The sequence below is a fragment of the Hypanus sabinus genome, chromosome 2 (assembly GCF_030144855.1).
Source record: "Hypanus sabinus isolate sHypSab1 chromosome 2, sHypSab1.hap1, whole genome shotgun sequence".
In the NCBI taxonomy this organism is placed as follows: Eukaryota; Metazoa; Chordata; class Chondrichthyes; order Myliobatiformes; family Dasyatidae; genus Hypanus; species Hypanus sabinus.
Window position 1 is genome coordinate 174,750,398 of NC_082707.1, and position 16,796 is coordinate 174,767,193.

At 38.0% G+C, this 16,796-nt stretch overlaps 1 protein-coding gene across 4 annotated transcripts in view; it reads left to right on the forward strand.

Annotated features, from left to right (window-relative positions):
* The window catches only part of lrrc9 (leucine rich repeat containing 9), a 108,604-nt gene that overhangs the window by 19,692 nt on the left and 72,116 nt on the right, over positions 1–16,796 (forward strand). For all 4 annotated transcript variants that reach the window (XM_059959801.1, XM_059959806.1, XM_059959812.1 and 1 more), the window contains exons 9-12: positions 374–591; positions 3,122–3,253; positions 9,721–9,900; positions 10,741–10,858. In XM_059959801.1, coding sequence (XP_059815784.1) covers positions 374–591; positions 3,122–3,253; positions 9,721–9,900; positions 10,741–10,858 — 648 coding nt within the window. The remainder of the gene's footprint in view (positions 1–373; positions 592–3,121; positions 3,254–9,720; positions 9,901–10,740; positions 10,859–16,796) is intronic.

Genomic DNA, 16,796 nt, shown 5'->3' on the forward strand with positions numbered 1-16,796 from the left:
TTGCAATATCTTGGTGTTTTTTTTAAAGATATGGTCAATTACACCTTGAATCAAGTTCAAGAGTTCACCCACCATCTGTGGAGGAAAAGGGGGTTAGTGTTTTGGGTCAAGGCTCTGCAGCAGGACCTGAATCTTGATGCAGGATCTCAACCTGAAGCATTGACTATTCCTTTTCCTCCACAGAAGCTGCCTGATTTGCTGGGTTGATCCAGTAGTTTGTTTTTTGCTCCAGGATCCATTATCTGTAGTCTCTTGTGTCTCAAAGGGTCCATCTGTTGACATTAACAAGTCAGCTTTAAACGAGTTATAGAACAGTTAGAGATTTTTTCGAGCAATGCAATAAATAGATAACAAACCAATATTCTTGAAACAGCTAGAATCTGAATTGACAATGCTCCAAGTCAACAAAATGCAAGATTCTGTACCAACCTCTCTGAATGGCTTGAAGAGTACAGTCGAAATGGAAGAGGTTAACAGCTGTGACAGTTCTGTTAAGAAAAATACAGAAGATCCTAATTCAGAAAATAAATTTTCCCAAAAATTGGATGCTTTGAAAAAAAGGCTAACTTTTTGGAACACAACAATGGAAGAGTGAGTAAAATCATTTATGATGCACCTTTATTCTGAAAGTGGTTTAACTTCTAAAGTAATACACAGTATTTTATAATGCTTATAAAGGGATGTACTGGATAAGTAATGTAGCAGGGACAGAGTGTTGTGCTAAGGTAAGGATAGGGGAGGTGAATCTGAGACTGGTGCTATGTTGTTGGCAATGGAGAAGTGGGGTGCTTAAGAGCTTTCAGATTGCTAAGTTAAGGTTTGGAGACATGTGAAGGGGATCCTTATAAGAAGGCACTGGGTGGTGAAAAAAATGTCATGCACACTTTCATGCCAAGGATTAAGGCTGACATGTGAAGGGATTTGGAGATTGAGAAATACTTTGGAAACTTTGGCACATCAGATAATAGGTGAGTGGAGTATGGAAATTGTCAAGGCCCTGGGTAATTGGGACCTTGAGCTGAGAGATGGGTCCGTCAACAGTTCCTTTCCTCCCACAAAAACTGCTTGATCCGCTGAGTTCTTTCAGCAAATTGCTCCAGATTCTCACATCTGCAGTCTCTCCTGTCTCCTCAGGATTGAGAAGGATGATGGGAAAGAGACCTGTGGAATGTTTGGGTAGCATGATATACAGGAGGAAGCAAAATAGCAAAATAAGAGGGTGATTTGTCTGATGGATCTCAATCTAAAATTGTCTTGGGAAAACATTTTTGTTATTGATGGCTGTTTGGGATCTAACATGGAATAAGATCAGAGTCATGAGCAGTGAAGTGGGTACCCATCAACAGTAAGGGGATTTTTCATGCCACTGCTACCAGGAGCAGCCCTCTTTTCTATGCACCAAGGTGAAGCAGCGATGGAAGAGGTAGCACAGGAACAACACCTTAATTTATTTGGTATAATTTAGCCTTTAATTTAATCTCAGCCATTTCAGGAAATAAGCACTTTCATTATTTTCACTTCCAATTCCTAACATTAACTCCACTATTTTAGCAATCTGAAATAGTTCTGTATTTTCTTCCTGCAAACTGACCTTTTGTTCAGATTGCCTTCTGTTATTATCTTGCACCTAGATTTTTCTCGTTTCATTTTCCCTGTCGTTGCACCTTAAGACTCGCTTTACATTCAATTATTCCCATTTCTGTTCAAAAATTATTAAACTGATAATTTCTCCATATGATACCAGATTGAATATCAAATATTTTCTATTATCTATCTTCTTAATTTTGGCAATGCATTTATTTTCCATTTATTTTTAAATGTTATATATTTTGACAGATGCTACTTGACCCACTGACTTCCTTCAGCATTTTTTTTCTGTGTGCCAGACTCCAGATTCTACATTTTTTTGAGTCTCTATTACCTTTGTGTTCATGTTTTAACGTTTTTCTGATATAACTATATAACAATTACACCACAGAAACAGGCCATCTTGGCCCTTCTAGTCCGTGCCGACGCTTACACTCACCTAGTCCCACTGACCTGCACTCAGCCCATAACCCTCCATTCCTTTCCTATCCATATACCTATCCAGTTTTACTTTAAATGACAATACTGAACCTGCCTCTACCACTTCTACTGGAAGCTCATTCCACACAGCTACCACACTCTGAGTAAAGAAATTCCCCCTCTTGTTACCCTTAAACTTTTGCCCCCTAATCTTTCTTCCTTGTACTTGTCTTCCATCTAGTGTTCTTTTCTTAATCTTTATTTGGCTTTTAAAATATGTCCTTTTCTTTCTTTCTATATGAAAGTGACTTCTATTTTTTTTCTTCATTTTTATATCTCTTCATTTCTCTACTTTTTTTTGTGAAGATCAAGCTTGTATATTTTGTTTGTGTACAACTCCCCACATCCCTTAAAAATTAACCAGGAATCATCAGACAATTGAATGCACATTGTTTTGGTGTCCAGAACCATGTTGCTTCATCTTACCTGATATTCCACCACTATTCTTCTGAGGATAACATAGAGAATTGGCTCATCTCTACTCCTTTATAATTCCCTCCCTCCTCTTTACATGCTTGATTTCTAATCTCCATCTCCCTACCCTTTCTTCTATTTCCCATCTTTATTCCCAACCTTCCTGCCTTTTCTTCGTACCCTCCTGTCCTTCCTCCAATCTTCCATTTGAACCTTTATTAACAATTTCTCTCTACCCTGCCTACCCACTGAATTTGATTTTACTTTTCTTTTTGTAATAATTGATGAATTGATCTGTTTTATAATGTAAAAATGATAAAGTAATAGGCCTGATGTGGTTTTTAAAAATAAAATGGTTGACGTGTATTATAGGTGATTAGAATAAATAGTGAATAAATAGCTCTGGGACCTAATTATTTGAAAGAACTGCAGACTGCATCTGGGCAAACTTAATGTTTGACAGTTCCTGCAACATCTACAGTACTATATTTATACAGACATAAAATTGTAATGTGGATAAATTCAAGCATTTATCTCAAGTGTGTGTGTGTGTGTGTGTGTGTAAAAATACATAATAATATACTATTGTAACATTTTTCATCTTTAAAATAATCATTATATTTGTATTTTCTCTTCACAGAACTGAAGTGGGCTATGAGATGGAAGTAAAGTCAATAACTGAGTTTTTAAATTTGAGTATTCTGTTTCTATTCATTGAACTGGAAACAGTGGGGAATATTCGCTTTGAAGAAGGCACACCTTCTGATGTGTGGTATGATGATAGTTACAAAATACATAGCTATAAGTCTTCAATTCCTTACTTTTTAAATATTACTTGGGATAGTAACAACTAAAACAATAAAATCTGCAACGTTGGGTAAATATATGCTACTCCTATCAAAAATAATTGGTTACATTTTACCAGCAAATATTTCACATTTATTTAGATACAATTTCACTTGTAATGCGTTCTAGGTCAGCCATAATGTCACTTGTATTGTATCACAAAACAGTTAAATTATATGTACTTTTGGCTGGAAAATCTATAGAAAGCCTCCAGTTCTGTCCTTTTCTTAAGTCTGTGAGTCTCTGAATTTTATTCCTGCTTGTTGAAATATAGAAGTCAGAGGTGAACTGGAAATCAGATCAACAAAATCAACAAATTTCTGCAATCATAATGGATTATCGTTACAAGAGTTAACATGCATAAAATGCTGCACAAAATACAAAGCAGGCTGCCACCATGCATCAACATGAACAGTGGAAGTTTTGGGCCAAAGCATTTCATCAGAACTAGAAACAAAGAGAGGAGGTAGCAATATAGAAAGGTGGGAAAAGGAACAGGAGCACAAACTGGCAGGTGATAGGTGAATCCAAGTGAGAGAGGAAAGGTAGGGAAATGGGAATGATATGAGAAGCTTGGAGATGGTATGTGGAAGAAGTAAAGGGTGGAAGAAGATAGAATCTGATAGGAGAGGACAGTCAACTGAAATAAAAGGAAGCAAGTGGGGAACCAGTGGGGGGAAGGTGTGGGTGATTGCAGGGTATGAGTGTAGAGCAAGGTAATGAGAAAGGGGTGATGGATAAGGGAAAATCAAAAGGGGGAGGGGTTGAAAAGAGGGGAATAGTTACAGAAAATGATGTGGATGCCATCGTCAGAAACTACCAAGCAGAATATGAGATATTCCTCTAATCTGCATCCAGCCTCAGTGTGTCAATAGAGGAGGCTCTGGATAGACATGTTTGGTCCCCTGAATGGTGTTGAGAGGAGATGGTAAGGATAGTGTAATACTTAGCATAGTTGCATGGAGTTGGATCAGTGGAGAAGGTCAAGCTGAAAAGGGAGCCACGGCAAGGACAATTTGTGCAGAAAGCAGAGACAGGAGGGGAAAATGTGCCTGGTTGTGGTATTTGTGGTATGTTGGAGAGCAATGAGAAATATGCATACTGTCGATAATTTCACATATATCTGTTCTTCAGCTTTAAACCTTTCTGTGGGGAAGCCAGTCAGGACTCACAGACTAGCAGAAACAGGAATTCTTTTAAAAAGTTTATTAAAGCCTGACCATGCACCATGAATTATTTAAACTTGGGAACTATAACAATACATACTGTATGAAATAACTAAAGATTATGTAATGTGAAATACTATAACCTGTCATACTATTAAATGAAGTCTGCATCCAGTACTTTACACTGCTTTTCACTCCGAACTTCTGATACTTCACTTACCCCTAGTGATGGTCAATCCTGTTAGCGGTTCTCTTGCAAGCAGCTCTTATTCTTCCTAATTCTTATCTGAATGATTTCAAAGGTACTTGTTCTAGTAACCACTTGGAATATTCAGTCTGTACCTCCTTCTAAGTTGTCTCATCTTTCATGAGTCCTCATTATTTACAATCCAAAAATAACACCCATGGTAATTTGATTGATGTAACCTTCCCTTTTAATTGTACATATTATCCTTATCCTGTTTTCCTGCTGCATACCATGCATTGTCCGTTATAGGCATTGTTGATGTCCAATCGTGAGCTCAACAACGATACTTTGATGGTGAAACAGGTTTGAGCTTTTCGGCATCAGTGAGTTAGTTGTTAACATGTTTTTCTGTGATACATTCACAAACACCTGTTGAAGGCAGCTCCAGCAACACCAGAGCCATCTATAATTCAGCTTGAAACTTTTTGCTGATATTGCAATATGACAGGTGCCTGGAAGAAATGCTTGTGTTTGAATATATAAATTCTCCCAAAATTCCTTTCCAGTTTTTCACCTGTTTGAAAAGCTAAGCACTGACACAGAGTTCCTTCACAGCAGCTTGGGACTGAAATTTCATTCGGTTTTAGCTCAGCACGCATTTAGCATTCTTGCTAAAGGCATAACTTGAATGCAAACGAAGTATGAAATGCAGTAATGCAAAATCAAATCTTTGGTGGTCTTAGCAAGATTCTGAAGCAATGAGCAAGCTAAAAGGACACCATTTCACTGCATTTTAGCATTGCCATATTTCACCATGATGGTTATTGACTAGCTGACTTGGTATCAGAACAGTTTTAGGGTCTTTCATTAGTCTTTTCCCTCTAGCCCTAATGTTGAAAACACTTACAAGTTCTGCAAATTGCACCAACCATAACTCCTTGCTAAGGCCCCAAAGGTAGTGCCTGCTTCTTATGAGGAACCTCCTTTGCAACTGATGACACTTTTCTGTTGCGATGTGATGGAGGAGAGGAATCTTCTACTTGCTAGTTCCTTTCTCCTTGGCTTGGCCTCAGTTCTTCAGAAGTCTTTTGGTTGAGACTTCTAAGGATGTACAAGCTATTGAATTTTTTTTGATTTAAGATAACAACTAATAATTCCACAGCTGTTGTCCAGAACAAAACTGATTTTTTTCCCTTTCGCATAAATAGAGCATTCTTGTACCGTAAGATTACTCAGCAATGGAGTCACATAAGAAAATGCAGTTCTAATTTTCTGTATCTCTCTCACTACACACTCCTCTCCCCATCAATTTTTAATTTACAAATTCTGAATGAAGCTGTTTTGGCAGCAACTTCTCCTGTTGCGACTCTTGCAAAAAAGTGTACTTCAGGACTATCTCAGTGTATATCAAATGCTGCCTGGCTTGCTGAGTTTCTCAAGCAATTTTGAGTGTGAGGTTCCAGCTTATATTGCTACTGCCACTTTATCAGCAATAGATAAAGCTACACAAGTTTGTTAGAATTTAATTTTTTTGCTACCTTCATCAAGGTAGCTGTTGTATTGCTAGTGACAATGCCCTGTTTTTCTCAGAGTTTAGTTGAAAAGTCGCAGCTTTCTAAACAGGAATTATAGCAGGATCATATGTGTTGAGGCCATGGGAGTTTTCCTATTCTGTTCTGCTATTGCCATTTTCTTTGTAAAAACAGAAAACAAAATTCAGGAAAAAGTGAAAAATCTGCCATGCATAAAGGAAAATTCAGGTCCTTGAAAATCATTCTTCATGTCCCATCCTTAAGATTCTTGAGACTTTAATACCTACCCACCCCAATTCTAAAAAAACTGGAATTTATTAATCTCCACCTATCTAACCCAAAATTCATACAGACTCTCATTAGCAACCAACCTGTGCTAGCTATGGTTTATTGCTTCAGTGCACCATCAAACCCAATTCTGTGAGTGGCTTGCAGCAGTTCCAGTCAGCAGTTGCTGTAATCTCCATATTTTACAAAGGTGATTTGTAACTAGATCCTATGGTGAAAGTTAGTCTGAACTTTTTGCAGGCTTATTAAACCACGAGTGATTATGGGCAAATGTAGCCTCCCAAGTTTCCTGACGTAACACTGATCACCTAGGTAGATAAGAAAGAGTTTCCAGATCCTATAGGGACAATGAAGAATACAATATTAAGTGACAATAATAAGAGAGACCAAACTAGTGTTTAAAATAGAGATCTGGTTGAGTATTAAATTAAAATTGGAGCCAATTTGGTTAATCTGAATTCAATCAAAACCTGCCGTCTTGTAATTGCCCAACCCAACCTAAACCAGCACTGATTAGGGTTGGGTTGGGTATCCATTCTGTGAAGGTAAACATTAATGTGCTGCTCTGTGGATTTGAACTTCAAGGCTGACCTTTGCTTCAATTCTCCAAGCTTGCATATAGAAACATAGAAAACATACAGCGCAGTACAGGCCCTTTGGCCCACAAAGCTGTGCCGAACATGCTTCATAGCCTTCATATACCCAAAACCCTCTATTTTTCTGCATGTACCAATCCAGGAGTCTCTTAAAAGACCCTATCGTCGTCATCTCTGCCTCCACCACCGTCACCAGCAGCCTATTCCACGCTCTCATCACACTCTGCGTTTTTAAAAAAAAAACTTACCCCTGACACCTCCTCTGTACCTACTTCCAATCACCTTATAACTATGCCCTCTTGTGCTAGGGAGTTCAGCCCTGGGGAAAAGCCTCTGACTATCCACAGGATCAATGCCTCTCATTATCTTGTACACCTCTATCAAGTCACCTGTCATCCTCCATCGCTCCAAGGAGAAAAGGCCAAGTTCACTCAACCTGTTCTCATAAGGCATGCTCCCCAATCCAGGCAACCGCCTTGTAAATCTCCTCTGCACCCTTTCTATGGTTTCCACATCCTTCCTGTAGTGAAGCGACCAGAATTTAGCTGAATACTCCAAGTGGGGTCTGACCAGGGTCCTATATAGCTGTAACATTAGATCTCGGCTCTTAAACTCAATCCCACGATTGATGAAGGCCTTATATACACCGTACACCGTATATGTGTCAGGGATTTGATTACTAGGCCTGCAGATGAGGCTCGATGGATCAGTCAATATTGGTGACACAAGAGACAACAGATGCTGAAATCTGGAGGAAAAAAAACACAAACAGCTGGTCCCAAACCATTGTATGGCCACTCTTCCCCTTCCCCGCCCCCCCCCCCCCCCATGGATGCTGCTTGATGCACTGAGTTCCTCCAGCCATTTGTTTTTTGCATGTTGGTACGTATCAGAAAAATTTGTGCAGTTGCAATCCCAGCAAGAGTATGATTCTGTCAAGCCATGCTTTTGGCTCCCATCTTGGGCTTCACTAGTTCAACAACTTCCAATAATCTTGATTGCAGGTACCCTGGCATAGATTGCATCCTTACTTGACTGCATGACTCAGGATTGCCTCTGAGCCTCATTTACTTTCAATATTCAGGATTGTTTGATGTCATTTTCAGTACATAAGTGTAAAGGAGAATGAAGTAATTGTTATTTCAGATCTGATTTAGCACACAAAAGCACAATAAGATAAAGAACACAATGATTAAAAAAACAATAAATATAAATACAAAGGATAGCATATATACATTGATTGTATGTACATTAAGTGACACTTGGTACAAGAGTGTCTGTACATAAAGTGACTGGCAGGAAATGATAAAGTAGTGGTGGTGAGGTGGGTTAGAGTGTGGAGGTTTTGATCAGTTTTTGTGCAGAGAGCCAGTAACTCTGGATGCAGCATGTACACTGCCATTAAACAATGAAATCAAATCATGGCAATTTTTAGGTTTAGTTATCCCTTGTGGCCTGAACCCAAGGATTATAACTGTTTCAATACTCAATCTGGTTAGGCTCCGGATTAACCAAAGGACTAATCTAAATTAATTTATGAATGCAGATTTGCTTCAATGACAAGTTTGTGATCTCACCACTGTCACCTCATTAGTACCCTTGTTATTGCCCGTCACTCAGCCAAATTAAGACTGCTGAAATTCAAGCTAAAAATGGTTCTATCTGAAGTTGGATATTTTATGGCTGGAAATTCCTTAAGTTATCCGCCAAGATCATCAGAGCTTTTTCCAATCAAATCGACAAATTTTTTTTATCCATACTGAAAATTTCCTAAATAGTAATGACAGAAGAGAGAAAGGAACCAGAAGGTGAGCATCAAGGAATTGTTCAAATTTAATTAAAGAATTTGGATCCCAATGACTTTGTGAACTGTAATTTAGGAGCATGGACAAAAACTAATTAATTTTGTGGAAGAGAAGACTCGAGAGAAGTGAAAATAATGAAGCTGGACTGAGAGCATTGCATAGATTGATGGAAGCAACGGTAGGGCCCAAGAATAGATGATGGAATGTCAAGGTGACAAGAAGTGAAAAGAAGCAAATATATCAATCCTGGGATGAAACTGATATATAGGAGTTGACAATCCCAAATTATATTCCATTTCCACAAAGAGAAATGTCCTTAAGTATATGGTGGATCTGCCGGTCCATGGAGAAAGAAAAAGAATGAATGCTTTTTGTCATTGACCCTTCAGGGAAGCTAGAAATGTGAAGCCACAAACATGCTTTAAATTGCAGAAAGAGGTAGTGATAGTGAGAACAGAGTGTGAAGTTCCTAATACTTTGTGAAACTCAGTGGATGCTTAGCACAAAATGAAAATATATTTATTGGTGATATATTTATGGATTAATTGGAGTGAAATTTGTGATGCAGATATGCATATGTATTATTTATGATAACTCAGGGAAGGTTCTCATATTTAGAGCAGAGAAGAATTTTATTTTTCCTAGATTTTCAAAAACTTTATTTCAAATTAAGATTTATGATGGTTTTGTATTGCATGGTTAAGGTCATTATTATTGTAGCACGGTTTTAAAGCTATTTACCGTCTTCATGAAACTTGGATCCGTAGCTCATTCAAGGAATTTAGTCATAAATGAATAAATTATTCATCCTTATGACAGGTTCACCTCTTGCTATGATGTAATCCTATCACGATTCTGTGCATGGGATTTCAAAAGACTTGGAGTGACAGGGTTAAAAATAAATCGTATAATCAGAGTTCATAATCGAATTCTAAGGCTGAAATATGAAGAAAAGATCCATTCCATTTTGAACAAAGAAGGATCGTCATATAGATCAGAGTGAGTGCTGTATTTAAATCATGTGTTCCAATTTGAGTATCTTTTTACTTATAATGAAAGCGGTTCGGTTTTGAAAACAATGCAATAAATTGTAATGTTAAGACTTTTAAGAAATAAATTGTATTTGTATTGTGCCATTTATACTCTTAGGCCATCTTAAAGCATCCTACGAACAATTAAGTAAATTTGATTAGCAATTGCAATTTGTAATATGGAAAAACAAGAATGCTTACTGTTCATTTTGATTAATAAATAATAGTCCTAAATAAAAATGAATACCTCTGCTGCCTTATAGATTTTCTTACATTGCAAATATATTTGATGCCCTAATTTCACAGAATTTTAATAAATATTTCTTTAGAACAGAATAAATAACGGGCTTTACGGAAAGTGAATTTTCTTTTTCTTTTCTGATATTGAACTACAGAAGTACTGTAGTTTATCTGTCATAATTTTCTTCTCATTACTACTTCTCTCTTTTTTGCCACATTCTGCTATGCCACACTTTCTTTTCATTTGCTTTTTTTCCTTTCTCCCTTCTTTTCATGCTTCTTGCTCCTCTTACATTTTTAGTTCACTGCAGGAAGTCTTTTGGTATGACTTGTAAAGTGGTAACTACTGGAAAGGAAGAAAGCTTCACAATGAATATTTTAAGAATACCCAAAATACTTAACTTCCAGACAGAAGCTGATATAATTAAATTAGTAAGTTCCAACTTTGTTACTGTTAGGTAACAGGCATAATAGTGTTTGGCATATGTTTTCTGTATTGTGCAGAATGATCCTGTTCTATCAGTTAAATCATTTCTGGCCTGAAATCAAAATTTCTGCTTTTATTTAGAAACTACAAGAAGATGCTGGAATACCTGTTTTATGTGTTTGATCCAGAAATATCCACTGGAAAGAATGAAATTCTATGTATTCTGGAGGATGGCTTCAGAAAAGCAGAAGTGTATAAAGTATGTAATATTTCACTAAATTAAATGGGTCACTAAAATATCAGTTCACTACAACTTGCAGATGAATGCTTGCTCATAAGGGAATTGCATCCCAAAAAGACTTTCAGACCAAATGGTTAGTTTGTCATTTGAAGGTGGTTTTATGTGGTTATTTTTACTCTATTCTTTTTGTGTAACACTATTTTGAATATCCTCTTATGATTATCTGAAACATGCTGACCTCAAAATTTGGATACACGGCACTATTTTTATCAGCATTACATTTTTGGAATTTTTTTTATCTCTGGAGTGGAATGTGCTTATTGACCATTTGTCTATCAAGCCACATCAGTCCAGGAATTTGACTGAGAAATTGTAGTTACAATTTGTCCAGTACAACCTGGCTCTTCTCCCTTCTCCTGGCCCTGATCTCATATAAGTAGCCATCTATATGATTGTTGAGGAGATCAAGTACATGTCTGCCTGTCCTTTCTTCAAACTGTTAACCTCTCAGAACCAACCTTGGTCCCACTCAGTACATTTTCAAGCAAGGTCCCAATTACCTTCCATCAGAACTCCACGTAATCTCTTCATTGACTTTAACCTTATTGAGTTCAGATAGCACCAAGTCACTCAAGTGTGTCATTTATTGTTCTCGTATTTGGTTCATAGAATTGATGTTTGGATTCCAGGTGTAGTCTAACTAAGGCTTTGCACTGTTCTTGACATATAAAGACCAGTAATCTGTCAGTATTTATGACTATTTTCCTCTTATTTATTTGATGGTGTAGGGATCTGCATTGTTTCTCTGTTTAGAATGTATTCTGATTTATCCTCTTTGTTACAAAACATCTCCTGTTTTCCTGCATTGATATATTTTTCTGTAATTTTGGCCGGATATTAATAATTCTCTGCAAATTAATACTTCGACCTATATTTCTATGGTGTCTCCTGTCTTTGTGTCATTCTCAAGCTTGTACTGGCGGTCTTTTCTACAATTAACCAGTTTTGTTTTGTAATCACTGATTGCAAGCTACCAACTTGTGTATTTGTCCATTACACCAAGTCACTCAGTTTCTGAAGCAGATCAATAATTATCATTAGAATTCCATCACTCATCTATATATTATACCCATCAAATTTTTAAGCATCAAGTTTGTTCCAGGCTGGCACTATAGGCAATTTGCAGTGTCTGTATTTTACTACATTAATTCATTAATATAAAGGCAAAAAAAACTGCAGATACTGGAAATCAAAATTAAAACAAAAAATGCTGGTAATAAATGGCTTCATCTATGGAGAGAGAAACGGAACTGATGTTTGGTTCGAGTCAGAGAGCAATACAGTATTGTACAGATAACAACCCTCCAGTCCTAGTAGTCCTTTCTCAGCCAGCTAGCTCCAATTCCCTGCATTAGGCCCATATCTCTCTAACTTCTCACCCTTCTATGCCCTTCTATCCAAGTGCTTCTTAAATGATACAATTTACCCACCTCAAAACAATTCTTCTGACAACTCACTCCATATACTCACCAACTTCTGCATGAAAAAAGTTGCTCTTCAGTCTCTTTTAAATCTTTTCCTCGCACCGTGAATCTATGGCCCTATTTTAGTCTCCCAAACCATGAAAAAGACTGTTATCATCCACCTTATTTATACTTCTAATAATTTTAAATGTTTTTATAAGGTCGCCCCTCATTGTCCTTCATCAAGGAATAGAAACCCAGCCTACCTAACCTCTCCCTAAGTCGCAGGCCCTCTAGCCAGGCAACATTGTCATAAATATTTCCTGTACTCTTTCAAGTTTTTAATTACATCTTTCCTATAAATAAGTGACCAAAACTGTACACTATACTTCAAATATGGCCTCATCAATGACTTGTACAACTGCACATAATGTTCCAGCTCCTATACTCCATGCCTAAGCTATAAAAGTCAGTGTGCTAAATGCCTTTCTTACTACCCTGTCTACCTGTAACATCACTTTCAACAAACTATGCCCTTGTACTCCTTAATCCCTTTGTTTTATTACATACGGTAGAGCCATTCACAGTCTAAGTCCCAGCCTGGTTTGACTTTCCAATATACATCACCTCATACTTTTCTGTATTCAGTCCATTTGCCACTCCTCAGCCCACTTCCCTAACTGATCAAGATTCTTTTGTAATCTACGACAATCTTCTTGACTATCAGCAACACTTCCTAATTTTGAGTTATCTGTAAACTTACGGATTAAGCCTTGTGTGTTTGCAATCAAATCATTTGTATAAATGAAGAATAACAACTGACCCTTGCTGCATGTCAATAGTCACTGGCCTCCAGTCTAAGATACAACCATCACCCTCTACTTCCTACATCTGAGCCAATAGTGAATCCACCTAACACCCTTTCCCTAGATTTCACAGGACCCAACCTTCCAGACTGGCCAACCATATGGGGTCTTATTAAAGGCCTTGCTAGGCCAAATAGACAACATCCACTTCCTTATCAACATCTTTCCTTTTGGTTACCTCTTTAAAAAAGCTCCAGAAGATTTGCTGAGCACAGCTTTCCAGACACACTTTCCAAGCACACTGCACCTAATCAGACTTTATCTATCCAAATATTGGTAGATCCTATCCCCCAGAATTTCCTCTAGTAACTTTCCCATTACTGCTGTCCAGCCTGTAGTTTACTGGCTTATACTTGCTACCTTTCAAACAATTAAAGTAGTGACCTTCCAGTCTTTGGGAACTTAACCAGTGGCAAACAATGAAGCAACTATATCCACAACGGGCTCTGTAGTTTCCTTTCTAGACTCCCACAAACTCAGAGGATACAGTTGGTGAGGCCCTGGGGATTTATCCACCTTAATGGGTTGTAAGACTGCAAACCTCCTTCCTGGTAATGTGAATGTCCTCCAAATCATCTTCGCTTATTTCTTGAAAAACCATTATCTCTGTTTGTCTCTCTCTCTCTATAGATGCTGCCTGATCTGTTGAGTATCTTCAAGTTTTATTACTACATTCACAGTTGTACTATCTGGCATACTGTATTTTTCCTTTTATCTGGTACAGGTACATTTTAGTCCAACAGAGTTGAGTATATTTCATTTTTTCACTGATGAATGGAAAGTCGGCCTTGTCAGGTAACGTAATGGTTAACAGAGGACACATTTTGTCCATAATAGAAACTGTTCTACATAATCCACAAACACCATCATTACGTTGTTGTGTTCACTTTAAGAGAACGGTGCCTGACATAATTATGTCAGTGTAAGGCTTTTGATTTGTTCATAATGGAAGTAAAAGGCTGTGGCTTTTGTTAAGCACATAAAATGACTCGCATGTTTTATTCACAAAATCTTACAGCCTCAAGACAATAGCATAGTATAGAGTGCTTTTGAGTGCATGCATGTTACTTGTCCAGCATCACATATCAGTACAGAGCTATAAGCAGCCAGAGGCACTTTTACTCTCAGCTGATGTGTACTCATGCATAACACATCAACAGAAGTCATGATGTCTCAATTTTTACGTAGTCTACTTTTGGGATACTGTATTAAATGAAAGGATGAATTGCCAGGTCAAGGACAGTTTCATGCTTATGTTGGTCCCCACAATGCAACATAGGTACATTAAGGGTAACGTGCAGCCAACAAATGGATAAAATTGGATAGCACAGATCAATGGAGTGTACAAAGAAAAGAGTTAACTGCATTAACTACTCTGGAGAGATTCTGTAATATTTAACAGATGAGTTTAAGATCTCACTGTAATGAGAATTCAATTCTTAATTCTAGTTTTATCATTATTAGAGATAGAAAAGATTGTAATGCTGGAAGTCTAGAGCAAAACACATAAAGCTGGAGGAACTCGGTGGGGAGGGGGACACGGGTGGTTGATGTTTTGGTCGAGACCCCACATCAGGACTAGAAAGGAAGAGAGAAGATGTCCAAAATAAAAATAAGGGGGAAAGGGGTTGAGCAAGAGCTGTTGGGTGGATTGAGGTGAGGGGGATGGTAGGCAGCTGAGGGAGGTTGAGAGTGGAAATGAATTAAGAAATTGGGAGGTGATTAGTGGAAATGACAAAGGGATGAAGGAGATGGAATTTGATAGGAGAGAACAGTGAACCATGGAATATAGGAAGGTGTTTCATGGGAGATAAGTGTGTGTGATGGGCATATTGAGAGGGTGGAGAGGGGAAATATGGGGGTAATGGGGACCAGTGGGTTAAGGTGGGTGTGGGGTGGCTGGGGCAGAAAGGAGAGATGGTTACTGGAAGTTGGAGAAATTGATGTCCATGCCTTTGGGTTGGAGACTATGAAGGCAGAATATGAGCATTTGGCAGAAGAGGAGGCTGTGGCTAGACATGGCAGTGTGCGAGTGGGAAGTGGAATCAAATTGGCTGGCCACTAGGGGATCCCAGCTGGTAAAGAGGACAGAGTGAAGGTGCTTGATGAAGATTTTCTCAAGCTATCACATTGGAGAATTCTCCCTTTCTCTCACCTGCCTATTACTCCCCTCACTTGGAATCACCTGTCACTCACCAGCTCTTGCTGGTTATACGGCTATTTTTCTGGCTATAATGGCTATCTTCTCTCTTCTTTTTCAGTGTTGATGAATGGTCTCAATCTAAAATGTCAAGTGTCTGATTTCTGGGTTTTGTGTGTGGCTTTTTGGGTAAGCCAAGTTCCCCACTATCAACAGTTCTAAATCTAGCAAAATGCCAACACAAATATAGGCACAACATAAGTATTATAATTCAAATCTATAAATTTGAACATCCCAAATTCCAAGTAAATATCAATTAAGAATAAGAGAAATTGAAGGAGCAATTGACAATACAATTCCTTTAAACCTCTTTTATTACTCCGTATGATTGTAACTGATCCTCTATCCCAAGTACACTGCACCACTGAATTCTTGGATCACATTATTCTGTTATGCCCAAAAATCAATGAATTTCATCTTTCAGTTTACTTAACTGGATATCCATTAACATAGAGAACCATTAACATTTACAACTCCTGTATAAATAAATTCGTCATCATCTCTGTCAAGGCTTTATCCTGTGACTATTGTTACGTACTCGTGACACATGACAGTGGTGCCCTTGTCACGTGGCTGGGGTTGAAGTTTTACTGGACTTGAGGTAATGGTCTTGTGATGGTGGAGTGACATCATTTTCCCGCCAGTAGAGATCATGTGACAGGTTTTTTTTACAGGTTATAAAAGGTAGACCCCACCTTGTGAGGAGGGGCAGTTCGTGGCTGGATTTGCCAAGTTGACTTCATGCCACTGTGTGTTTTAAGTGATGACGCAGTTTAGTTGAAGGATGAAGTTTTTATCTAATGCCTAAAGTTTAAAAGGTCATTGCCAGCAGGTTCTTTACGATTCTGCTAGTTCAAGACAGTGGAGAGTGAAGATCAAAGTTCGGGTGTTAAAGATCGAGGAGAATTGTTTTCTACGGTGAAACGGGTTTCTACCTTTGTTTGATCCTTATTTGGAAGGATTTCGTTGACTATCTTCGTGTTAATCCCTGGGTTTACCAGAAAGGATTGAAGGTAGTGAGGAAGGAAAGGTCAGTGCCTTTAAGCCGTTTCAGTTCGTAAATTCTTCATGGGAAGTTCGACGTCGGGGATCGAAGCCAAGCGACGTGAAAGAGAATTTAAATCGTCTTATAAAGTCTCTCCTTTTAAGTGGACTGTGAGCATATCGAACTTTTGGCAATACCACTTTAAAGAACTGTTTTTGCAATATCGCTTTAAGAACTGTTTGGGCTGCCGCACCGCAGCTGTTTCTGGTTATGTTAGTGTTTGTTTACTTTTTGGGGGTTTGTTTTCTGTGTTTAATAAACGTGTTGTTTGTTATCTAAAACCCTTGCCGAACTCATATATTTATTGTTGCCTGAATACATAACACTATGCCTTCTTGTTCTTGATTGTGCAGTTGAGAAAACTGCATCATACTAACTACTC